Source organism: Coregonus lavaretus, assembly GCF_964263955.1.
Source record: "Coregonus lavaretus genome assembly, chromosome: 13".
In the NCBI taxonomy this organism is placed as follows: Eukaryota; Metazoa; Chordata; class Actinopteri; order Salmoniformes; family Salmonidae; genus Coregonus; species Coregonus lavaretus.
In genome coordinates this window covers 30,886,618-30,914,101 of record NC_140000.1, presented here as the reverse complement: position 1 = coordinate 30,914,101, position 27,484 = coordinate 30,886,618, and the positions used below count along the sequence as shown (strand labels likewise).

Sequence of the window (27,484 nt, the reverse complement as noted above, 5' to 3'; positions counted from 1 at the left end):
CATTCATTTTCCCCATAGGAATGGCTGAACGAACCAGAGGTAATTAATTTCCGGGTTCTAGGACTACAAGCTGGTGAGCTCTATTTGACTTTCTCTGAACTGGAACACTGTCTGTATGACTGTCGCCATGGCGATGGAAAAATAAACCAGTTTTTTTTCAGTGTATGGATCTGGATCTGACTGCAACCCACTGTGGTTGGAAATAGTAGCCTATGCGTTTCCTCATGGCTTTTTTGCGTTGTCGCCACAGGCTATCAGTGTGTTTCAGTCCCCAGTTTTCGACGTACCTGATAAATGTGTGAACAAAATATAATTTAGACTAATGAAATGTTCTGCCTCGATCTCTCTTCCCCTAAGGGCACTGTTTCTAGTTTTTCTCTCTTACACACATGAATGCACTACAGACTCTCTGACACATCAATAGCAAGAGAGAGAGAGACAGATGCACTGAAGAGAAAGAAGTGATCTCGGTGAATGTAATCTGATATAATGTTCTTGGGTGCTGTGAAAGGTTAGCTATAATGTACAGGCGCTTTATATAGTCGAGTCAGGCAATACAAGTTCACTGGCTATATCAGGGCATGAACCCTCCATGTGAGCTGTTTGAACAGTGGGAATAGTGGTTCTTACAGCCTGTTGCATCACTTTAATGGGCCAGTGGGTTTCTTTTATTTCCTCTCCACCTGGTGCTGACTGTGTAATGCACAAACAAACACTGACATGAATGGAGTTGAATTCAATCAATTGTTTGATTAGTAATATGAGTGGGATCTGGCTATACCTCTTTGGCTTGTAAACAAGATTGATTAGTGAAATCATTTCAGTCCATAGGGCTATTTGTGCTTTCCACCCTGACTTGTCTAACTATCAAGTTACAGGAATCTAATTTTAGTCGGTCACATCAAAGCTTATGTCCATGTTACCGTAGCTGTGGCTATAGCCTATCTCTCTTTTATCTTTCATATAATCTATATATGTCATACTACATACAAGAAGAAAGTGTGTTTACTCTCTTAGGCATGGGGTCTGGAGACATGCAGTTCTCAGTCAGATCCTCTGTGTGTAGGAAATAAAGTCAAGCAGTCTGTGATACTGGATCTGAAATGTGTAAACCAGGGTGGTTGAGGGTGACAAGCTTCCCGTAAAGTAAATGTCTAGTGTGCCTCTGCAGTGTAGGATGGTATGCCTGAAGGGTGTCTCCCTTTACTGTCGCTAGCTAATCACTCCTGGTCCAACCCACTCCATCAGTGTGTGACTGTGAGCACACGTGTGTGGGTGGGCGTCTTCTTTTAGTAACAGCCCTGCATGTGCTGAAGCACTACAGAGGTGTGTTAGTAGCTTCCATTCATTTTACTTTTCTTTCTTTCGCTCGCTCGCTTATCATAATCTAATCTCGATTGCACACATTTATTTACCCCCTCATCAGTCATTTTCGCCTTCTGCCGTTGTTTAAGTTTGTTTATTCAGAAGTATTTTTTTCCCATGCCAACTTTTCCTCAACTGTAGAGAAAAGGTAGGAGGAGCCGTTTGGAGCAGTGTGCCTCTCTCTCTCCCCTCTCTCACACACACACACTCTCTCTCTCTCTCTTCCTCTCTCTCTCTCGCCTTCTGCCGCTGCATGCGTCAGACCGGAGTTTGTTCACTTCCAAGCAAGTCTGACTGAAGGGGGGAACAGTACTCTTTTGACTTTAGTTTCTGGAGTTTCCTCACGCGCTCAAAGGCAACAAGAAGAGAGTGACGAAGAAGCAATAAGAGAGAATACAATTTATTCATATTTTTTTTTATTGGATTGAAAAGCACGTGTCAGACTGTTTTAGCCACTGGACCCTTTCAGAGACTGAGAAGTGAGGTCATCCTGTAATTCATTCTCCCTTGGCCGAGTGGCTCCAGCTTTGCTGTTTGTCATACTTTGAAGAGACAAACACACACACACAGAGCAACAATGGTGGCCGGAATGGTGATGCCCTTGGCGGACTTGAGGGCCATCTACGAGCTCTTGTTTCGTGATGGCGTCATGGTGGCCAAGAAGGACAAGCGGCCCCAGACCAAGCACCCAGAGATCCCCAGCGTGGGAAACCTGCAGGTGATCCGCGCCATGGGCTCCCTCAAGTCCAGGGGCTACTTGAGGGAGACGTTCGCCTGGAGGCACTTCTATTGGTACCTGACCAACGAGGGCATTGTTTACCTGCGCGACTACCTCCGTCTGCCTGCTGAGATCGTCCCCTCTTCCCTGCAAAGGGTTCGCCGTCCAACAGGCACCTTGGCCATTGCCCAAAGGGCAGCACGTGGGGTCCAGTCAGTGGACGGCCCCACATCTTATGTCCCCAAACCTGGCAAGGAAGAGAGTCAGGAAGCGATGGCTGAGCGCCAGGTCTACCGACACAGGAGGATGGGTGCAGCCGAGGAGGAAGGCCCCTCTGGCCAGACACCAAGGTTCAGAGGTCGCCCGATGGCCGCCGAGACGGTCAGACCAAGAGCATCATGGGAATCTGAGGCCATGGCCCAGCCTCCCCTGAGGAAGGGACGGGGCTTCCGCACTGAGGCTTCAATGATGGAGGAAAGCCAGGTGAAGAGGGCCTCCACGGTTACCTTCTCTCAGACCACTGAGGCTAGTAGCAGTAAAGCAGTGGTTATCTCCCAGGAGAAAATCATCACTAAGGTCCACTCAGAAAGGTCCCAGGTGGTTCCGGTTCAGAAAACACATGAATCACAGGCCAGCATCAAGTCAGTCTCTTCCAAAATAGCCCTCCCATTAGCTGTAACTGCAGTAGCTAGTGCTGCAGTAGCTGGGGCTAAAGCAGTGAAGGTCTCAGCTGAATCCTCTCTCAATAAAGCAGGTAAAGAGAAGCCCAAGAAAGCTGCAACAGTGACCATCTCTGAGGAGACCCCCAAAGTCTCCGCTGAACCTGTCCCCAGCAAGTCAGCCATTCCAGCACCCCTGCCCCCTACTAAAGAGATTAAGGAGGAAAATAAAACAAAGGTGAAGGAGATTCCAAAACCGAAGAAAGTGGCAGAAATGACCATCCCCCTAGAGACCCCCAAACTCTCAGCCGAACCCCCCAAATCACTCAAAGTTGACATCACTGCTCCCTTACCAGTGGTCAATGGCAATGACAGTGTTGTCACTGAAAAGGTTATTGAAAAGGTTATCGAAACTAAAAAAGTGATGATTGAAGATGGCTCCAAATCAAAGAAGAAGAAAAAATCTCCCAGAGAAACAGCGAAGGCTGTGATTGCTGACGAAACACCTGTCACAAAGGTGTCCCCAGAAAAAGGACTGAAGACCCCCGAGGAAGAGACACAGGAGCCCCCCAAACCCCCACCAGCTATTACATCATCAACAAAGCCCAAGGGACCAGAATCCACTAAAGAAACTAAGGCTGAGGTTCAAAAAGAAACTAAGGCTGAGGTTCAAAAAGAAACTAAGGCTGAGGTTCAAAAAGAAACTAAGGCTGAGGTTCAAAAAGAAACTAAGGCTGAGGTTCAAAAAGAAACTAAGGCTGAGGTTCAAAAAGAAACTAAGGCTGAGGTTCAAAAAGAAACTAAGGCTGAGGTTCAAAAAGAAAGTAAGGCTGAGGTACAAAAATCAAATGAGGCTGAGGTTCAAAAGGAAACTAAGGCTGAGGTTCAAAAAGAAAGTAAGGCTGAGGTACAAAAATCAAATGAGGCTGTTCATCAGACCCCCAAACCAGCAGTGGAACAGAGCAACACTAAACCTGTAGTATCACAAGCTGCACCCCATCCCATTGCAGCCCCTCCAGCTGAGCCTCCAGTCACTGTCCAAGTGCAGGAGAAGGCTGAGACGACCAGTAAAGTGACCTCAGGCTCAGCTGGAAAACTCCCCCACAGGTCAGAGATGAGTGTCACTAAAGTGGAAACGGTGACAGTGCAGAAGACCATAAAGATGGAGATGACACAGGAAGCCCTCAAACCTGAAGAAATTACCTTTACACTTCCACCGCAACCTCCACAACCTGCCATAGTGCTGGAGGCTAAAGCCCCTATAGAAACAGCTGTGGTTGATTCATCAAAGACAAAAAAAGCGAAAAAGAAAAAGCAGGTTTCTGCCCCAGACCGTGAGACCACAACCACAAAACCATTATCCCCACCTGCATCTGAAACATTATCACCAACAGAGGAGGTGTCGATGACCAGGGCCGCCATTAAGGTTGACCTCCCAAACACCCTCGGGGGAAAAGTAATGGACGGCTCTCCAAAGATACCTCCTGAAAGAATGTGGTCTGAGGAAACTAGCATGGAAGCAGCTGTGCAGGCTGGGGCCCCTGCTTTAGACAAAGGAGAGGCGGAGCCTTCCCAGCTCTCTGCTGAAAAAATCAAACGGGAGGACCCGAAACCAAAAACCTCTGCGAGGGAAGCACCCCTTGCAGCCGGAGAGACAGCGTCAGCCGGAGCTGTGGCACGGGCCAGCCTCCACACTGAGCAGGGGGAGCTTCCCAGAGTTGTTGCACAACACTCAGCCACTCTAGCAGCAGCACAGAACACAGAGGAGGAGAAGGAGAAACGTTTATCTGTTCCTCCCAAGGCCTCGGAAAAGGACAAGGAACCCCCACAGACCACTGCAGCCACCGCCCCTCTGCCAGCACAGCCTCACCTGGAGGACACCCGTGACCAGTCTGTAGACGAGGCCAACATGAGGAAGAAGATAGTAGTGGTGGAGGAGGTGATTGAGGTGCAGCGCATCACTAGCCCGCAGGCAGTGGCTGGAGGAGAGGTTCCTCCTCCTGTTGTACCTGAGATAACAGGGCAAGAACTGGACTTTGATGTCCTGCATGCACTGGCCATCGAACGGGCTCTCCTGGCCGGGGGAGCGGTGGTCGACTCCGCCCAGAGCGCCATCTCTGAGGATGACTGGGACCACTCTCTGGACGTACCCGAGGAGAAGACCTTCCCCAACTTCATAGAAGGTTTGAGAGAATTTCTTGTTTCCGCCTAGTTACTTCCTGTCCTGTGTGTTTGATGTGTGATGTCACTGGAGTTGCCAAGGTTTCCTCCCTTGTATGTACTGTGGGAGGTGGGCGTTGTGGTGATGGCACTACCATGTATTTTACCATGTGCTATTATGTTCTATTTGCATATGGTATAAACAGTGTTTAGGTTATTATACTTGTTGGTTTATGAATCTTTCCCTTCAGAGAATATCCTTTGAAGTTGAAATGATGGTATTAGTTTGGTCAGCAAAAATCTGTATTATAGTCCCAAGCCTTAGTTTCAGTGTTTGATTTTCTGGATCTATTCTATTATAGAGTCGGTTGCTCTTTAGGAATTGTTTGTGAGATGATGAATGTGTACAAACCAATTACGATGAAGCTGTGATTTAGGCATCTGAGAGAGCATGCTACTATAGTAGTTCACACCCTATTGTATATTCATATGATTTCTGTTTCACTGGCAGGGAAGATAACTAAATCTTATACATACTATAAAGTGAAAAATGTGATAGATGTTCATGCATAACACCATATTGTAGCATACAAACCATGTTGAAACATGTATTTTATTGTACAAACAGCAGTGCCACATGACTTTGAGTTTAGACTTGAGCAATGCACACTCACTGTCTCCCTGCCAGAAAGGATTCAGACCTGCAGTAATTCCTGTGGTGTGGCTATGTGCTACGCCTAGCTTACTCCCTCCGTCTTTTCTCTGTAGAGATGACCTGCATAACAAAGTGAAGGAGAGAATGAATGAGATAAGGGGGTGTGGTGCATTTGAGACTTTCTCTCTCTGTTTTTTAGTCAGGAAGACTGTGTTCTTGGCACTGTGATTTTTTAACGGTGGTCTCCAGTTCCTGGTTTCCCCTCTCTGGTCAGATAATAGTATGCCCTTGTATGTGTTATGTAACAACATGCTAGTGATAGGGGCCTTCTGAACATAACGTTATCATGCCTGCTGGCAGCTCCCCCCCCCCCCCAGATTGGCTGGAATGTGCATTAAAATGTTGGCAATGCTATCCCATGTTGTTGGCTTTGGCTGAACTCAAAGTATAAATATCTGTTTTTCTGCTGTTGTTTGCTGTTATTAAAGCAAGATGCACATTGTAGGTTTTTGAAATTTATAGATTGTGGGTTTGGAGATGTATTACATGGGTGTTAATGACTGTATACTGTAGCATATAACCTTTGCACAGAGTGGCAAGAGAGCAGTACACATGGGCGTTGTCTGCACTGTTGTGTGAGAGAGAGAACAGACAGGAAACTGGAATAGTTTGCTCATACCATAGCTGTACTATTCTGGGTGTGTTTTCTCGGTTCCACATGTGACATGGCTTCTGCAGGTCTGGAGTGAATTAGCAGCGTTGCTCATATGACAGGCAGTGGTCAAGCTGTGTTAGTCATCAGGAGAATGACTCCACTTTCAGCAATTTGAGGTTAGAGTGTGGTTACAGATCACCCAGTCAAAAGCGTTTAGAGCATTTAAGAGATCTGGATCAAATAACACGTCTGGAGGCAAAATCTTCTTCAAAATGTCCAGTGGCATATTGTTATATGTTAGGGGCATTATATTCCTTTTGCTTTGGCATCAGTGCGAAATGTAAAGAAAATAAGGTTCCTTGCTCTTTATGTGAATATCATGGGATAAAAAAAGGCTGTATAACTGATCAGGCAGGGAAGCCCATCATGCTTCAGAGTGCCATCCTAACCACAGATAATACCAATGTTTGCTAACTCACTGCTGCCACCTACTGTGGATGATCCATAATAGCCATGTGTATGCGCTAATTACCCCAGAAGTACCACTGTAAAAGCGTAGTGTCTTTCTCTGGGCTATCTATTTGTATTTCTATTTTGACAGCTTTACTGTCCATAACATAATAGCAATAATATGGAATGCATGTCATGTAGCTATGTAAGCGATACCGTTAGATACATTAGGGACAGTATCTATGTGAAGGAATATATCCGGCAGTGATTGAAAAATACTTCAAATGGAGATGTTTAGCAGACAGCACATTGGTATGAGGGTGTCTCTTTATGTCTGAAGATCCTAGAGCGTTTAGTATTCATGGTGTGCCATCTAATGAAATAGCCGTCAGATTCAGTAATATTCTCAGATTGTTCTACAGTACGCCTACTTTTATCCTGCTAGTACTGTCTGAGACTCTCAGAACTCATTCAACCCTTTCTCAGACTTCTGTCAATATGGCTATGTAGAAATCGAAACAGGGAACTTTACATCTGGCATTGACATCCTACCCTGTCACTTGAAAGCTCTTTATACATCAGGCCAACAGTGACTCTTGATCTGGGAAATCCCAGGAAAACACTTACACTGTGTCTGTGACATTTGCAATCATGTGTGATGAATGAATAGCACTGCATGTTCAAACAAAAGCTACAGTGTTTATGATAAGTGGGGCTGCCTGCTGGTGCCTTGTAAAAGTCTTCCCACACGTGGGGCACAAGAGGCCATTACCCCAACCCCAACTTATATTTCAGACATGCCATGTTGTTTTCCTAGGCTTCTCCCTACTCGGTGCACAGCATTCCCACATATTTCAAATCAAATTGTATTTGTCACGTGCCGAATACAACAGGTGTAGACCTTACTGTGAAATGCTTACTTATAACCCCTTAACCAACAATGCAGTTTTAAGAAAATAGAGCTAAGAAAATATTTACTAAATAAACTAAAGTAAAAAAAAAAGTTACACAATATAATAACAATAACGAGGCTACGTATATACAGGGGGTACCGGTACCGAGTCAATGTGCGGGGGTACAGGTTAGTCGAGGTAATTGAGGTAATTTGTACATGTGGGGTGGGGGGGAGGGTCAATAGTCTGGGTGGCCATTTTATTAATTGTTCAGCAGTCTTATGGCTTGGGGATAAAGCTGTTAAGGAGCCTTTTGGACCTAGACTTGGCGCTCCGGTACTGCTTGCCGTGCGGTAGCAGAGAGTACAGTCTATGACTTGGGTGACTGGAGTCTTTGACACCACCTAGTATAGAGGTCCTGGATGGCAGGAAGCTTGGCCACAGTGATGTACTGGGCCGTACGCACTACCCTCTGTAGCGGTTTACGGTCGGATGCCGAGCAGTTGCCATACCAGACGGTGATGCAACAGGTCAGGATGCTCTCGATGGTGCAGCTGTATAACCTTTTGAGGATCTGGGGACCCATGCCAAATCTTTTCAGTCTCCTGAAGGGGAATAGGTGTTGTCATGCCCTCTTCACGACTGTCTTGATGTGGACAACAAGGAACTTGAAACTCTCGACCCGCTCCACTACAGCCTCATCGATGTGAATGGGGGCGTGTTCGGCCCTGCTTTTCCTGTAGTCCATGATCAGCTCCTTTGTCTTGCTCACGTTGAGGGAGAGGTTGTTGTCCTGTCCCCACACTGCCAGGTCTCTGACCTCCTCCCTATAGGCTGTCTCATCGTTATCAGTGATCAGGCCTACCACCGTTGTGTCGTCAGCAAACGTATTGATGGTGTTGGAGTCGTGCTTGGCCACGCAGTCGTGGGTGAACAGAGAGTACAGGAGGGGACTAAGCACGCACCCCTGAGGGGCCCCTGTGTTGTGGATCAGCATAGCAGATGTCTTGTTGCCTACCCTTACCACCTTGCGGCGGCCCGTCAGGAAGTCCAGGATCCAGTTGCAGAGGGAGGTGTTTAGTCCCAGGGTCCTTAGCTTAACGATGAGCATTGTGGGTGTTGAACACTGAGCTGTAGTCAATGAACAGCATTCTCACATAGGTGTTCCCTTTGTCCAAATGAGAAAGGGCAGTGTGGAGTGCAATTGAGATTGCGTCATCTGTGGATCTGTTGGGGCAGTATGCGAATTGAAGTGTAGTCATTTAGGCAGGTTACCTTTGCGTTCTCGGGCACAGGGACTATGGTGGCCTGCTTGAAACGTGTAGGTATTACAGACTCGGTCAGGGAGACGTTGAAAATGTCAGTGAAGACACTTGCCAGTTGGTCCGCGCATGCTCTGAGTACACGTCCTAGTAATCCATCTGGCCCCGCGGCCTTGTGAATGTTGACCTGTTTAAAGGTCTTGCTCACATTGGCTACTGCGAGTGTGATCACACAGTCATCCAGAAAAGCTGGTGCTCTCATGCATCCTTCAGTGTTGTTTGCGGCTGGGTTTCCCTTTGTAGTCCATAATAGTTTGCAAGCCCTGCCACATCCGACGAGCATCAGAGCTGGTGTAGTGGGATTCAATCTTATTGACGCTTTCCCTGTTTGATGGTTCGTCTGAGGGCATAGCTGGATTTCTTATAAGCGTCCGGATTAGTGTCCCGCTCCTTTTGAAAGCGGCAGTTCTAGCCTTTAGCTCGGTGCGGATGTTGCCTGTAATCCATGGCTTCTGTTTGGGATATGTACAGTACGTACGGTCACGACTATGTCGTCGATGCACTTATTGATGAAGCCGGTGACTGAGGTGGTATACTCCTCAATGCCATTAGCACAATTGGTTAGGAGCCCGTAAAACGGCAGCCATCCCCTCCGGCACCATTCTCTTTGTTATTATATTTGTGTAAAACATGAAATTACCAGCAATTCGCAGGATTCTCCTCTGTCTCTTTTCATACTAATGGCTCACGATTGTGGTGTGTGATCCTGACCTTTCGTGAGTGAAAAACATGGGGGTCAAGCACTGTTAGCCGTCACGGTATCAGTAGCCTGTGTTGTGACATCGCAGCTATGAGAATGTTGAGTACAGTGTAAGGCAGTCAATCTGTCTTTTGCTGTTGTGCTCAAAACAAAGTTGGGTAGCTCAGCTGCTCCTATCTCTTTCCGCTTACACCACCTGGCATGTCTCCTAGGCTGGGATGGCACCTGTGTATTTACAGGCCGGCTGACTAGGAAAACACGTGTTGCTCCATATTTCCGATGGAGAGATCGTACTTTGTCTGCTTGCGCAGAATTGTGATTTGCGTCACATGCTTCACGTCACACGGGTCTGATCCAATTGTAGGAACGTTTATAAAACAATAAAACAATGTATACTCTAGTATAATGCAAAGCTATACAGCTGACCCAATTGTAGGAGATGGAATGTTTATCAACCAATAAAACAATGTAGACACTAGTATAAGGTATCGTTGCAGTGTATACATTTTCTGTAACATATACAAAGTCCTCTCACAGGAGCCTGCTGGGTATTGTCTTCCAGCATAGGCAGGCAGAGTGGTTGCCAATTGGAGCAGAGCTGGCTCATATGGAGGAAAAAGGCTGCTGGAACAACCAGCGTTAATTATAGTTTGTAATACAATGTAATGAGTGCAGCCTGGCTGGCTCACGTCAGAGTGACTGGGAGATCTACTGCCTCCATATAACAGTTAACTCACTGTAGTCTAAACTATGGAACAAACACACAGATCAATAGCATATGTGCCTATAATGAGTACTAGGCCAAGATGAGCTGATGTTAGGTATTTCCCATGGTACATATTGGATTTTTGTCCTTGGTCAACAACATACCTTAGAAGCTACAGTGCCTTCAGAAAGTATTCACACCCCTTGACTTTTTATACATTTTGTTGTGTTACAGCCTGAATTTTAAAATAAGATTTTGTGTCACTGGCCTACAGCTTGAATACTTTTTTACATAATAATGTGCAAATATTGTACAATCTAGGTGTGCAAAGCTCTTAGAGACTTACCCAGAAAGACTCACAGCTGTAATCGCTGCCAAAGGTGAGTCTAACATGTATTGACTCAGGGGTGTGAATACTTATGTAAATTAGATATTTCTGTATTTCATTTTCAATATATTTTCAAAAATGTATAAAAACATATTTTAACTTTGTCATTATGGGGTATTGTGTGTAGATGGAGGAGAAATCCATTTTGAATACAGGCTGTAACGCAACAAAATGTTGAATACTGTAAGTGAAGGGGTATGAATACTTTCTGAAGGCACTGTATGTGGCTCAGGTATGAGTATCCTCCCCTGGGTGTTGAGAGGAGGGAAGGGAACACATTCTAAAAGGTGTATGTTGATTTTGTGATGTGTACACACACATGCACACATGCACATGCATGCTCACAAGAACACACACAAGTACACACCCACTCCCACAACACCCACCCACCCAAACACAAAATACTGTAGGTTTTCTCTACTCATTTCAAAGGTCTCAGAAACATTTGACCTTTAACACGAACCTCCCAACAGTATGTTTTTCAGCAGACACCCGCCTGACGTTCTGAGTTAAGATGGAACATTAACTAGAGCAGAGAGGGTCTCCATGGTTTAGAGAGAATATCTGAGCTTTCTTCACTAGACATATAGAAAATGTCTATACTTGGGGCCCCTTTATGGCTTGGTCGAAAATGGATGTGGACTTATGGTCAGTTAAATTAACAATTCTGTGTTCTATTTCAGGAATTACTGCACCTCTTTATTGGTTAATTTGGTGGAAATATTCCATGTCAATATTACTAGCAACTGTGTTTAGACCATAGACAATCCTATAAGGACTTCAGTTCCTAGCAGACACAATATTGAAATCTTCAATATCTGTGACTGTATTTCAGTTTTACGGAGCTCCAAATGACTAGGCCTAGATAACATTGAACACATAATACTGATTTTAGAAAGGCCTATTTCATCCTCAAAAATAGATGGCCAAAGAAAATGTGTCTAAGAAAGTAAAGTTGTGAATGGAACATACAGTTGAAGTCGGAAGTTTAAATACACTTAGGTTGGAGTCATTAAAACTAATTTTTCAACCAATCCTCAAATTTCTGGTTAACAAACTATAGTTTTGGCAAGTCGGTTAGGACATCTACTTTGTGCATGACACAAGTCATTTTTCCAACAATTGTTTACAGACAGATTATTTCACTTTATAATTCACTATATCACAATTCCAGTGGGTCAGAAGTTTACATACACTAAGTTGACTGTGCCTTTAAACAGCTTGGAAAATTCCAGAAAATGTCATGGCTTTAGAAGCTTCTGATAGGCTAATTGACATAATTTGAGTCAATTGGAGGTGTACCTGTGGATGTATTTCAAGGCCTACCTTCAAACTCAGTGCCTCTTTGCTTGACATCATGGGAAAATCTAAAGAAATCAGCCAGGACCTCAGAGAAAAAATGGTAGACCTCAACAAGTCTGGTTCATCCTTGGGAGCAATTTCCAAATGCCTGAAGGTACCACGTTCATCTGTACAACCAATAGTACACAAGTATAAACACCATGGGACCACGCAGCCGTCATACTGCTCAGGAAGGAGACGCGTTCTGTCTCCTAGAGATTAACGTACTTTGGTGCGAAAAGTACAAATCAATCCAAAAAACAACAGCAAAGGACCTTGTGAAGATGCTGGAGGAAACAGGTACAAAAGTATCTATATCCACAGTAAAACGAGTCCTATATCGACATAACCTGAAAGGCCGCTCAGCAAGGAAGAAGCCACTGCTCCAAAACCGCCAGAAAAAAGCCAGACTACGGTTTGCAACTGCACATAGGGACAAAGATCGTACTTTTTGGAGAAATGTCCTCTGGTCTGATGAAACAAAAATAGAACTGTTTGGCCATAATGACCATCGTTATGTTTGGAGGAAAAAGGGGGGTGCTTGCAAGCCGAAGAACACCATCCCAACCGTGAAGCACGGGGGTGGCAGCATCATGCTTTGGGGGTGCTTTGCTGCAGGAGGGACTGGTGCACTTCACAAAATAGATGGCATCATGAGGAAGGAACATTATGTGGATATATTGAAGCAACATCTCAAGACATCAGTCAGGAAGTTAAAGCTTGGTCGCAAATGGGTCTTCCAAATGGACAATGACCCCAAGCATACTTCCAAAGTTGTGGCAAAATGGCTTAAGGACAACAAAGTCAAGGTATTGGAGTGGCCATCACAAAGCCCTGACCTCAATCCTATAGAAAATGTGTGGGCAGAACTGAAAAAGCGTGTGCAAGCAAGGAGGCCTACAAACCTGACTCAGTTACACCAGCTCTGTCAGGAGGAATGGGCCAAAATTCACCCAACTTATTGTGGGAAGCTTGTGGAAGGCTACCTAAAACGTTTGACCCAAGTTAAACAATTTAAAGGCAATGCTACCAAATACTAATTGAGTGTATGTAAACTTCTGACCCACTGGGAATGTGATGAAAGAAATAAAAGCTTAAATAAATCTCTCTACTATTATTCTGACATTTCACATTCTTAAAATAAAGTGATGATCCTAACTGACCTAAGACAGGGACTTTTACCTAGGATGAAATGTCAGGAATTGTGAAAAACTGAGTTTAAATGTATTTTATTTTATTTTATTTTTTTAGGTCATTTAGCAGACGCTCTTATCCAGAGCGACTTACAGGAGCAATTAGGGTTAAGTGCCTTGCTCAAGGGCACATCGACAGATTTTTCACCTAGTTGGCTCGGGGATTAGAACCAGCGACCTTTCGGTTACTGGCACAACGCTCTTAACCACTAAGCTACCTGCCGCCCCATATTTGGCTAAGGTGTATGTAAACTTCCAACTTCAACTGTACATTGTCAATACTGTAATTCACAATGCCACATGCACACTTAGAGACATAGCCACCAATTAAAAAACATGCTATATTTAGCCAATGTTATACATTGCAGGGGTCCCCAAAGCAACAGGGGATCATTAGAGAGGCTTGGATTAGGTCATGCCAATCTATCTCTCACTAAACAGGAGTGTGTTCACTGGCATTTAGACAGTTTAAGTTTGACATTCCTAACACATTGCCAAAGAAGACCACCAAGCCAGCCTGAGACAAAATTGTTCCAGTTCTGGATATGAGAAATTGTCATTTTTGGGCGTTTTGTGTTGTGTGTTATATCACGGATCACTTTCTGTGTTCACTCTTCCATCTGGTTTATGTTAGAGGACAGTGTAATCGACACAGTGCTTCGTTGAGAACCATTTGTCCTGCTTCACCTGTTGATTATCCACTTGTGTCTTCATGTCACATAGATGATAGGCTTTGGCAGAAAGCTCAATTGACCGTAGTGGTATTAGATGATGGCTATATAGTAGGCTATTTGCTGACAGTATTAGCTGATGGACATACTTCAGGTATGTAGGTACAGTATGTGCTCAAGCTGTATACGTCATCAGATTATTCTTAAATGGGTCAGGTCTCTTTCCTGGCCTGGCTGAAACTGTGACATAATCTCACTGAATAAAGATCTCCTCATCTTAGAAGAAAAGTAGCCTGGCGTAGTGGGCTACTGCATCCAAATGGCCGCCAGATTGGTGCCATCAGCTTCTAAACTGTGATGGTGTGATCATCTGTCCCTGTCTGGTATTTATAGCGCCACAGTAAGTTTCAATACCACCCCTTGCCTTCCCCTCTCCTCCTCCCCCCTCCGCCCCCCTTGGCCCTGTCAGGTCCCTTCCGCCCCCCTTCTTCTAATTGTGAGGCCACTAGAGAGCAGGCTGACAAATCCTAGCAGCAGGCACGGGGCTGTCAAAATTAAGAAGGGGGCGAAACGGGGCAGCGGACAGCAAATAAACAGGAGTCCTCCTCTTTCCCCTCATTCCCCCTGATTCGGCTCTCTCTGTTCCTCCTACTTCCTCTTACTCTCTCTGTTCCTGACAACATAGATGAAGATCATACCTGGTAGGTCAACTGACTGGGGTGACTGTTGTTGTGGTCAGTGTCTGTGTCCATCTGTCTCTCTGTCGGCTGTCCGTCTGTGTGTTTTTGGCAAACGCGGTGTGAGAAATGTTGTTGTGTTGCCGAGAGGGGGGAAACGCACATCCGTACTACACACAAACACACATTCACCACACACGCACACACTCATGGCCGCTTAACCGCGACCTTCAGCTACCGAAGTAGGGATTCTATTCCATATTTAAACCTGTTGGCACTATGGCGGACTTGAATTACGAATAACGTCCGCTGACTGTTAAAAAAAAAATATATATATATATTTATATTTGAAGCTGTGTGACAGTGGGACAGTCCCACTCCCCACCCCTCCAGCCACCCGGAGGGAACTGTCTAGTCCTCAGAATTGGACAGACGTGCGTCCAGAATAAGAGGGTTGTGACTGGCTAGAAGGATAGTGTTGGGCTATTTGTGAATACTGAATAGCTGTAAAAAATTAATAAAGCCTACACCTATTTTCGTATCTTGCACAAGCCTTGCTCAAGCCACCTGTGTCGCCAGACCATTTGGGATTGTTGTTGTTGTGTGTAAGCAAGTTAACCGGTAGTCTATCTTATTCTTTCTAAGAGATTTAGAAGGCAGGATTATTTGATGACACTTCAGATTGTCTGTGTTTAGTTCACTCTTAGTCTTGAAGGAAATTATTTGCAAGATAGAGGTGATACTGTACATAGCGCATGTGTGAAAGTGTAATCGATGGGCTAGTATGGTAAACATGCTGCTCCCCTCTCTATCTTTGAGACAGAGAATGAAGAATGCATGTGAATGCAGCAACATTTCATAAAGAGTTGTTTGATGTTGAAATCACAGCGAGACCTTTACCCTCTGATGGGCCTTACTATGATTATTATTCTTCCTTTGGGCTGGGCTTTCTTCTTTTGAAATCACTCAGTGACAGGACCTTTAAATAACACTTCCAGACCAACCAGTCCTGCTTTAATTTACCTAACAAAGACATATCCATCACATACTTCCCTTGCGAAATACTGTAGAACTAAATCCTTGTTCAGTTGAACTATGATGCACTGTATGTGTAGAGGTTGGAAAAGAGCGGGATCATTCATTGGGGAACATATGGGAGCGATTAGGCTGCAATGAGAGAGAGAAGGGGAACAAAAAGAACATTGATACTCTAGGATGGAATGAGTCCGAGAGGGGGTTAAATTCAATGTGGTAAGAACACAATACTCTCAATGTAAACTTCCACCTACTGTCAACGTTTACTTAAATTATAACCATATTATCAGATTGTTTTAGTGCTAGTATTTCAAGAGGGAGAAGAGGACTTTGACATCATTTTACAGGGGTAGTTTTTTAAAAACTGTTCATTCATTGGAAGTCTAATTTGCCTTTGTGTGTGTGTGTCTGTATGTTTAATGAACAGAGTCTAGTAAAGTCCCAATGTGACTAGATACACTTTGGTTTAGACAGCCCTTTGGATTTAAAGCAGATGTGTACTGTAAACACAGAGTGGGCTGGTTATTACAGAACAGACACATACATTATAGAAACATACGTTTAGAATGTAGAGAGAGGAAGAGAAGAGAAAGGAAGAGAAAGACTGAGTTGTAAACAGAGAGAAGACTAGATGAGGGACAGAAGAAGTGTTGAAAGAGTAGAGGGGGTTGCAGCGAGTGAGAGAAAGCTAGGGGTTCACTGTTTTGGCCTGGAAAGGTTGAAACTGTACGTCTTTCTTTTTTAAACCACCCTCCCACCTCTCTTCTCCTCTGTGGCACACCCACGCGGCCCCACTCCCCTCTCACTCCATGCCCTCCCACCTGTCTGTCAGCGCTGCCAAAGTTGTCCTGGGCTTATCTCTGTCCTAATGCCGGCAGTGGCGAGTCCCCCAGGACCCATGTTCCCCGCCCTGGTGGTTTTGGGGCACATAGTGACCCTGATCGCAGTCTGGCACTTGACGAGACTGAGGAGGCAAGGTAAGAGAACTTCAGACGATAGGGAGAAAAGGGGAAAGGGCTTTTCAATGTTAATCTCCCACCAAGAACACACTCTAACCTTAAGTTAAGGAGAGTCAAAGTCATAGAGTAGCCGGCTGTACCATTCAGTAGGAGCGTGTCTCCTTTTCCCTTTACTTCTCTCTCTCACCAGCAACTCTCTCTCTCTCTCTTTCTCTCTCACTCTTGCTTTACTCTCGTCAGCCCTCTTGTGTTGGAGGTTAACCCTCTAAATGCTGGCTACTATCCTAGTCATGTTAGCAGTCGTGGTATGTGGTATGAGAGGCATGAGGGGGAGTGGCTGATCTGTTCACATCACGCTAGTTGTTATTATTTGGATCTGAATCAGTGTCCAAGGTTTGAAAGAAAGTAATTACTTATATCACAAATCTATGAATTGCAAATCTATCAAGCCTCTGAATAAATAGTAGCTACAGTATTTTTAATGAGATATTATTATCACATTTTCATCTTGCCGTTATCACAGAACAGACCATTTAACCGTTAGATTCAGATTTAAATTAATATGAGGGTAAGTGCCTTCCAGTACTTCCAACATTGATTTGATTTTCTATGTTTGAATTGGCTTACAACATGCTAATTTTAGCCTGCATGCTTACACCAGCTTCAACTTTTATGACACGGTTGCATGTAAGGCAGTCACTTTCATGCTTGACCTCTGTGGTCGGTGGGCATAACCCTTGGCAAGCCGTGACTGGTGAAGGTTGCGGGGTCTTTCCGTGCTGATACCACGTTAGCACCCAGTACGTGATGGAAGTGACCTTACTGCAGCAGCAGCAAAGGGCTTAGCTCTCATTACACAGTAAGTGCATGGGAACATGGGAAGCCCATCACCTGGTCTCGTGTTGCAGGTTTTCGTGTGACCCGTTAGACCCACCAGAGCCATCTTGACAAGTCACACCACTGAGAAAGCTTGAGGTGCTCCGCCTGACCACCCCACCTCCACCCCAAGACTTAGCTATGCTTATTGTTGTAGGGTAGTTGATGAGGGGCTGTCAGGTGTGAACAATGTGTAAATTCCCAAACCTGTTTCAGTCATGTTTTAGGCAATGCATGTGGGCGTCGGAGTCGGGCTGGTGTGTGTGTGTCTGCCCACCTGTGAGAGTTGAAAGTTGCCTTTGATCCTTTTAGGTGGGATTAATCACTGTTGCTAGGGTCAGGGTTTAATGCACCTGTCAGGTTGGAGACAGGACAGTGATGGCCCCACCCTACAAACAGACAGACAGACTCAGACAGATAGCGTTACAGAGAGATATAGGAATCCACAGGTGGGCCGGCCATTCAACGGGAACACTTTGATATCTTCTTCAAGGTGTTAGCCTGAATCAACATCAGATCTGTGATGGGGAATATCATATGGAATGACACAGACTATAGGTTAAATGCATGAAGGGTTATGTGTAACCCTACAAATGGGGAGGCTAAATGTTGTTTACATGTCAACCTGCTAGAATATGACCCAGTAATTAGCTAGAATAACATCCACTTCATCCAAAACGATAATGTTCTGTTAACCCTTCAGAGTTAGTAAAGGTCTAAGTAGCAGGGGGCTACTCTAAGTGATTGATGCTCTTCCTGTGCAGTGACAATGTTGGGCTCCTACAGAGAAAAATGATGACCTGGCATCTAGGTAGAATAACATCCACTATGTCATGTATGTTGTGAACACACACACACACACACACATGCAGCAAGTGGAACACAGCAGAGAAGCGTCATCAAGAGTTAAGTAGCTGGTGGAATGCAGCTGGAGGAAGTCTCATCAGAGTCAGTAAAATGGTTAAGTAGATGGGGCTACTCTTGGTGATTTATGCTCTTCCTGTGCAGTGACAGTGGTATCTGGTCCCCAACTGTCCTCTGTCACTGGCACCGGCCTGCATGATGACAGGTCTGTAACCCCAACCCCACTCAATGGCTCCTTAGCTGGATCCCATCCCATCCTTAATATACAGAGTGATGATGAGAGTAGTGAGGATCACATACTATATAATAGCAGGTATATTATACAGTGGCCATTTTACCTGTTTCTGTATTGGAGAGTTTGGCTCTGTTGTACTGGGTCACATTCATTTGGCACCAAATGGACTGAAACAGGTAGGGACTACTTGGATAAGAACCGCTTGTTTTTGTTTTCCGTTTATTGTTTTGCTCCCATTTACTCTAATGAATACGATCCCACTGGAACAGGAAGAGGCTATCATTTGCTGATCTGACCTAATTCAAATTCAAGTTTAATTGTGACATGCCAAGTACAGTGAAATGCCCAGCCTGCAATCTCCACCCAACAGTGCAGCAATCAACATCAAAACAGCACAACTAATAATAATAATAATAATAATAATAATAATAAATATATATATATATATAATAAAGAAAACATGAGAAATAAGAAATAAGAGAGGAAGCTATATACAGGGTCAGTGCCAATACCAAATCCGCAATGTGCAGGGACACTGGAGCACCCGAGCTAGACATGTACATGTAGGCGGGGATTAAAGATCAGGTCATTTCAAAGGTCATTGTAAGTGGGCGTGGCTAAGTAAAACCATTAAACCTCTCTCTTTCACCAACAAGGTGCATCAACTTTCATTCTCTCTCTGAACTTTAACATTTCCATTTGTGTTTGTTTACCATCGCCCAAGGCAACCATACCTAGCAAATTCTTCCTTAGGTGGTCATGCCAAATACAGTATTTCAACTGTTGTTCATGGGAGGTCTACCTTTTTTAAAGGATTTTTCTATTATGTATAGTGTGTGATATTCAGAGGCTGGTTAGTATTGAGAGGGTGTTTCCCAGGCGGTTGATGGAACGTTTGGAGTGTTTTGCATAATTGGTACATAATGACTTCAACAGTTTACTTCTCAGGCAGAACTTGTTTTACAGGTGGTTCTCAGTTTAATCAAGGCTTATAGCAATCCTTTCTCATATAAACTCAGCAAAAAAAGAAACTTCCCTTTTTCAGGACCCTGTCTTTCAAAGATAATTAGTGAAAATCCAAATAACTTCACAGATCTTCATTTTAAAGGGTTTAAACACTGTTTCCCATGCTTGTTCAATTAACCATAAACAATTAATGAACATGCACCTGTGGAACGGTCGTTAAGACACTAACAGCTTACAGACGGTAGGCAATTAAGGTCACAGTTATGAAAACTTAGGACACTAAAGAGGCCTTTCTTCTGACTCTGAAAAACACCAAAGATGCCCAGTATCCCTGCTCATCTGTGTGAACATGCCTTAGTCATGCTGCAAGGAGCCATGAGGACTGCAGATGTGGCCAGGGCAATAAATTGCAATGTCTGTACTGTGAGACGCCAAGACAGCGCTACAGGGAGACAGGATGGACAGCTGATCGTCCTCGCAGCGGCAGTCCACGTGTAACAACACCTGCAAAGGATCGGTACATCCGAACATCACACCTGCGGGACAGGTACAGGATGGCAACAACAACTGCCCGAGGTACACCAGGAACGCACAATCCCTCCATCAGTGCTCAGACTGTCCACAATAGGCTGAGAGAGGCTGGACTGAGGGCGTGTAGGCCTGTTGTCTGGTGAGGACCAGCCTTACATCACCGGCAACAACGTCGCCTATGGGCACAAACCCGCCGTCGCTGGACCAGACTGGACTGGACAAAGTGCTCTTCACTGATGAGTCGCGGTTTTGTCTCACCAGGGGTGATGGTCGGATTCGCATTTATCATCGAAGGAATGAGTGTTATACCGAGGCCTGTACTCTTGAGCGGGATCGATTTGGAGGTGGAGGGTCCGTCATGGTCTGGGGCGGTGTGAAACAGCATCATCGGACTGAGCTTGTTGTCATTGCAGGCAATCTCAACGCTGTGCGTTACAGGGAAGACATCCTCCTCCCTCATGTGGTACCCTTCCTGCAGGCTCATCCTGACATGACCCTCCAGCATGACAATGCCACCAGCCATACTGCTCATTCTGTCCGTGATTTCCTGCACGACAGGAATGTCAGTGTTCTGTCATGGCCAGCGAAGAGCCCAGATCTCAATCCCATTGAGCACATCTGGAACCTGTTTGATCGGAGGGTGAGGGCTATGGCCATTCCCTCCAGAAATGTCCGGGAACTTGCAGGTGCCTTGGTGGAAGAGTGGGGTAACGTCTCACAGCAAGAACTGGCAAATCTGGTGCAGTCCATGAGGAGGAGATGCACTGCAGTACTTAATGCAGCTGGTGGCCACACCAGATACTGACTTACTTTTGATTTTGTTCAGGGACACATTATTCCACTTCTGTTAGTCACATGTCTGTGTAACTTGTTCAGTTTATGTCTCAGTTGGTGAATCTTCTTATGTTCATACAAATATTTACACATGTTAAGTTTGCTGAAAATAAACTTAGTTGACAGTGAGAGGACATTTCTTTTTTTGCTGAGGTTATTTAGACTGTAAATACAACGTAGAGATTGTGCATGGGGTTGTCACCCTACTTTTACAGTAACTCAAGATTTTTATTAGAATTGATCTTTGCTTACATTTGAACACACACAAATCATTCTCTGTTGTCCAAGAGATGACACAAACACTCATAATGCTGTTGTAAGCAGATGCAATAGAAGGACTGGGGTGAGGGGCTTGGCACTGAATCACTGGTGTGGAGGAAAGCTCCACAGTGTTTCCTGGAAACAATCACAACTCCCACAACTTCTACTCTGGAGGCTGCAACAGACATTTTGGGAGGGAGGGAGTGATTCAATTTGATTCACTTGTGTGCTTTTTATCCTTCCAGGAACCATGAGTGTGTACAAAATAACACATATCCCCCCCAACACCAACACTCTGTCTGTAAAGCTGTGTTGGTGTGGTACAGTATTCATAACAGAAAGTTCCAGAATTTCAAGATAAACAGTAGACATATGCAACATGTGCAACAGGGGGCACATGGGGAGCAGAGAGTTATAAATCAGACATGTAGTTTGGTTCAGATTGTTGACTTTGGATACTGTTCAGTGTCCTCTGAGAGGACACTGAACTCCTGAGTGGCGCAGTGGTCTAAGGCACTGCATCGCAGTGCTAACTGTGCCACTAGATCCTGGTTCGAATCAAGGCTCTGTCGCAGCCGGCCGCGACCGGGAGACTCATGGGCGGCGCACAATTGGCCCAGCGTCGTCCAGGGTAGGGGAGGGAATGGCCGGCAGGGATGTAGCTCAGTTGATAGAGCATGGCGTTTGCAACGCCAGGGTTGTGGGTTCGATTCCCACGGGGGGCCATTATAAAAAAAACATGTATTCACTAACTGTAAGTCGCTCTGGATAAGAGCGTCTGCTAAATGACTAAAATGTAAATGTAAATGTAAAATGAGAGAAGGGGAGAGGGCAGAGTAATGGACCCTGTTAAAAAACACAGAGGAACAACGTACGACCTGATGTGTACCTCATGAGTGGCAGTCATTGAGGCTGTATTTATGAGTTGCTCTGGGACCATGGAAACACATCCTGTCCTAGGCTAAGAGTTTATTTATACCTCTCGGTCCTCATCAGGGGATTTCTCAACAGCACACCCTAGTTAGTATACATAAGCATCATACTGTATATCCTGTGAAGTTCTTTCTAAATTATATTAAATCTAGGAGAAGTATCTCCCTTTATCTTTGAAGCCCTAAAACCCTTAACAAAGCTGTGGGACTGCCCACTAAATAGTACTGGTTACCCCCAGTGGACTATCTCCTGTTGAGGCACTCATGGCCATCTGTTTTGGACTTGCCCATTAATTACAATTTTCTGGGAAAATGTCAAAATGGAGCTTGAGGGCATGTTCATATGTCCTATAAGAATGGATCCATGGCTATTTGTGTCGTCGGGAACAGGCCCTCACTTACCTTAGCACAGCTCAATCTTCTTAAAAAATTACTCTTTGTGGCCCACAAATGCATTTTCCTTAACTGGATAAAAGACCAGCCACTAACAATAATTCAGTTGTATTGTGAGATCTTTAAAGTGTTACCACCGGAGAACATTAGTGCTATATTTAGGAACAAGCAAGGAGATTTCTATACAATATGGGAACCCTTTTTACTATCCCTTCCCCCTAGTCTTGCAGATACACTAAGAAGTGTCAAGATACAAATCCTATGAATTTATTGGTCACCTGGACCCTGGTCTCTTTCTTGTATAAAATAAATATATTGTTGTATACACCTCTATACTCTTTTAGGGGTATTTTACACACTACAGCCACACATTTTGTGACAGTCAAATTATTTAAGGTATGTAAAGAAAAAAATAATGAAATTAATTAGAAAAAAAGATCAGAGAACTGAAAGGGAATGTATAATTCTTATTGCTTTTGTATGTTTTTGTTTGTTGGTTATGTTATGTCTTATGTTACCTTGTTTCATTCTGGAATTAAAATGTATGTACAATTTGTTTATGATGTTGACCTGAAACAAGGAAAATGATATAATAATACAAATATATATATATATATATATAAAATAATATATATATGAATAGTACTGGATTGAATGTTCATGGCCATTGAAGAGTACAACATAAAAGCCTATACTGGAAAAAGCTATGCAACATTTAATGATACAGAAATGGAAGCTTGTCTGATTTTGTCAATACGTTAGAATCACCTTTGACAGCGATTACAGCTGTGAATATCTCTGGGTAAATCTCTAAGAGCTTTGCACACCTGGATTGTTTAATATTTGCCCATTATTATTTTCAAAATTCTTCAAGCTCTGGCAAATTGGTTGTTGATCATTGCTAGACAACCATTTTCAAGTCTTGCCATAGATTTTAAATCAGATTTAAGTCAAAACTGTAACTCGGCCACTCAGGAACATTCACGGTCTTCTTGGTAAGCAGCTCCAATGTATATTTGGCCTTGTGTTTTAGGTTATTGTCCTGCTGAAAGGTGAATTCATCTCCCAGTGTCTGGTGGAAAGCCGACTTAACCAGGTTTTCCTCTAGGTTTTTGCCTGTGCTTAGCGCCATTTCTGTTTCTTTTTAATCCTGAAAAACTCTCTAGTCCTTAATAATGACAAGCATATCCATAACATGATACAGCCACCACTATGCTTGAAAATACAGAGAGTGGACTCAGTAATGTGTTGAATTGGATTTGCCCCAAAGATAACACTTTGTATTCAGGACAAAAAGTTAATTGCTTTGCAACATTTTTTGCATTATTATTTAAGTGCCTTGTTGCAAACAGGATTCAAGTTTTGGAATATTTTTTATTCTGTACATGAGTAAATATTTTCACTCTGTCAATGATGTTGGTCCATCCTCAGTTTTCTCCTATCACAACCATTAAATTCTGTAACTGTTTTAAAGTCACCATTGGCCTCATGGTGAAATCCCTGAGCGGTTTGCTTCCTCTCCGCAAACTGAGTTAAGAAGGATGTCTCTTACTTTGTAGTGACTGGGTGTATTGATACACCATCCAAAGTGTTATTAATAACTTCACCATGCTCAAAGGGATATTCGATGTCTGGAATTTGTTTGTTTTTTACCCATCTACCAATAGGTGCCCTTCTTTGCGAGGCATTGGAAAACCATACTTTTATCTCTCCTCAGGGCACATTCCTTCCCAAATCTCTCCATTTCACTCAATACTCTTCAGCAGTAAACTGTAGTGATTTTTCTGTGTATAGGTACACCACCCTGTTCACGAAAATGGATTGCTCCTAGAGACAGTGATTCACGTGGCCGTGGCTTGTTATGTTAAGCAGGCAGACAGGCATCGAGGCATTCAGTTACATTTTAGTCATTTAGCAGACGCTCTTATCCAGAGCGACTTACAGTTAGTGAGTGCATACATTTTTCATACTGGCCCCCCGTGGGAATCGAACCCACAACCCTGGCGTCCAATTTGTAAGTCGCTCTGGATAAGAGCGTCTGCTAAATGACGTAAATGTAAATGTTGCAAACGCCATGCTCTACCAACTGAGCTACACTGGACTAGTTACTGTTCGATTTACGTTACAGTGGGCGAAAACAGCTCGTTGATGAGAGAGATTGAGGGAAAATGGCAAGAATTGTGCAAGCTAACAGGCGGGCCACAAACAGACAAATAACAGCGCAGTACAACAGTGGTGTGCAGAATGGCATCTCGGAACGCACAACTCGTCGAGCCTTGTCACGGATGGGCTATTGCAGCAGACGACAACACTAGTTCCACTCCTATCAGCTAAAAACAAGAAGAAGCGGTTCCAGTGAGCACGCGATCACCAACACTGGACAATTGAGGAGTGGAGAAACATCTCTTGGAACATGACAGCGAGTTCAGTTTACTTGATTGACCTGCACAGTCCCCAGACCTCAACCCAATAGAGCATCTTTGGGATGAGATGGAATGGGCTGTTGGCAGCATGAATGTACTGCCGTCTAATCTGCAGCAACGGTGTGATGCCATTGCGTTAGCATTGACCAACATCCCTGTGGAACGTTTCCGACACCTCATAGAATGCCCTGAAGACTTCAAGTGGTTCTGGAAGCAAAGGGGGTACTACCCGGTACTAGAAGGGTGTACCTAATAAGCCAGTGAGTGTACTTCACCACTGTGTGGCTACGCTCATTGATAGACATGTGAGGGATGGAGATCCCCCTGTGGGTAGCAGCTGGCAGTGATCATCGGAGCTCTGACACTTGTTCTAGAAAGTTCCTCACAGGGTTTTCTCTCCATTCAGTTTATTTTTATGAGGAAATGAATGTTGGCTTTTTATCGTGTGTAGTTCAATGAGTGTGGGATTAAATTGGATTTGTATTTCAGTTTACCTATTCCAACAGCCCTTCACTTCACCCCTTAGGTTATCATCAGCATTACTGTTTGCCTATGATGTTCAAAGCCCTGTCTCTGTAAAGCCTGATGCAAATCAAATACAAATTAGCCTTCTCTCTTGACAATGTGATATCAGCGTCTTTCACATTTTCACCTTGGCTGATCTGGTTGAGAAGAAAGACATGATGAATCCCGATTGTACATTCACACTTAAACACCCGTTTAACTGCTGTCCTTTAGACACACACGCACACCTCTTCATCTGTGTGAATAATAAAGCATAGCCTTTGAACGAATATCGGATTACTTGCTGAATAGATGTAACAATGTTATCAGTTGTTGTCTGTTAAGGCTGGTTATTCATGACACAATGGTGATGCTTTAGTATTACCATTTACATTTTAGTAATGTATTTTCAGCTAGTCAGTTTAGGGATTCAAACCAACGACCTTTCAGTTAGTGGCCCAACGCTCTTAACCGCTAGCCTACCTGCCGCCCAGAAGATCTTTCTTTCGTTTTTCGTTTGTATTGTGGGAAATTAATTGGTTATTAGGATCATAGAATTAGGAATTAGAATTTGATTTGGATATGTGACCGACCATCTCGATTCGGTCTTATGATGCAAAATTTGAAATTGTTTTTTTTTATGTAGAGACTCAGAGCTACAAAATGGTATATAATATACTGTAGTTGGGGAACAATGAGAAAGTAATTCTGCTTTGAAAGTTGATAAACTTGTAACCCCACTTTTGAGAAAATGGCCCTTGAATGTTTTGATACACCTACTGGAGAGCTCTTCTTTGTCTACACCTATTACCCATCGTTCACACCCTCTTAAGCATTGGCCCCACCCATCTCTTTAAGGATTCACATGTGAGGCCATGTGCTAAACAGAGTGAGTAAGCAAGTGTAGTAAACAACCAAATATTTCAAGACTAAAAGGGGTGAAAGTATAGTAGCCTACGATAAGGAAAAACTCCAGGTAAAAATACACTTTATCTAGTCGGCCTATATCCTGATCTGACTTTGGTGCAGGTCATGTTGTTTTTCACATTACCGTCTCTGGTAAACACCCACTATGTTTATTTGTCACATGCACAGGATACAGAAGGTGTAAACGGTACAGAGAAATGATTACTTGCATATTTGCATAGCAGCAATATATAAAATAAAGTGTCCAGATAAAAATATTACCCAGACACACTTGTCTAAATTGATGGTTCATGGGAAAGAAATGATATAACCACCTCCCAGCCACATCTACAGTGAGGGAAAAAAGTATTTGATCCCCTGCTGATTTTGTACGTTTGCCCACTGACAAAGACATGATCAGTCTATAAGTTTAATGGTAGGTTTATTTGAACAGTGAGAGACAGAATAACAACAAAAAAATCCTTATGTCAAAAATTTTATAAATTGATTTGCATTTTAATGGATTTAATGAGGTCAAATACTTATTTCCCTCATTAAAATGTAAATCAATTTATAACATTTTTGACATGCGTTTTTCTGTATTCTGTTGTTGTTATTGTGTCTCTCACTGTTCAAATAAACCTAGCATTAAAATTATAGACTGATCATTTCTTTGTCAGTGGGCAAACATACAAAATCAGCAGGGTATCAAAAACTTTTTTCCCTCACTGTAGCTGTGGATATTGTCTAGACATGTATACATGTTAATGTAATACAATAGATTGCCGTAATCACCACCAGACACACCTGGCTAACCCGATGGGTCATGTAATTACCTGGCGAAGTGAAGTCTTTTGTTTAGAGATGTAGCTAGCTAGCTAAACAATGAACCATAATCCCAGCCCATACTACTAGCAATACAAACGGATTGTCATAGCTAGCCACCATGTATGAAGTGCTGTAGTATGAATCTGCAGGTAGCTAAAGCTAACCAACTAGGTTCAATGTTAGCTAGCTAGCTAACATTAGGCTATAACTAGCAATGCAAATAGCTTTCTGAGATACTAATAATATTACTACGCAGATCATGCACATAACATTAGCTAGCGATCCAGCAGTCAAACGTTCGCTAGCTAGATAACAATATGCTATAACTTGGACTGAAAACGACTTTCTGACAAAATTTGAAACATATATTATCTGAAAATGTAG

The 27,484-nt window shown here is 43.7% G+C and overlaps 1 protein-coding gene across 1 annotated transcript in view; it reads left to right on the top strand.

Annotated features, from left to right (window-relative positions):
• The first annotated feature begins 1,323 nt into the window (after nt 1-1,323).
• LOC311140567 (plectin-like) overlaps nt 1,324-27,484 on the top strand; it is an 89,900-nt gene continuing 63,739 nt past the window's right edge. Inside the window, exon 1 of the mRNA XM_084175683.1 lies at nt 1,324-4,925. Within this exon, the coding sequence (XP_084031809.1) occupies nt 1,943-4,925 (2,983 nt within the window). The 5' untranslated portion in view covers nt 1,324-1,942. The remainder of the gene's footprint in view (nt 4,926-27,484) is intronic.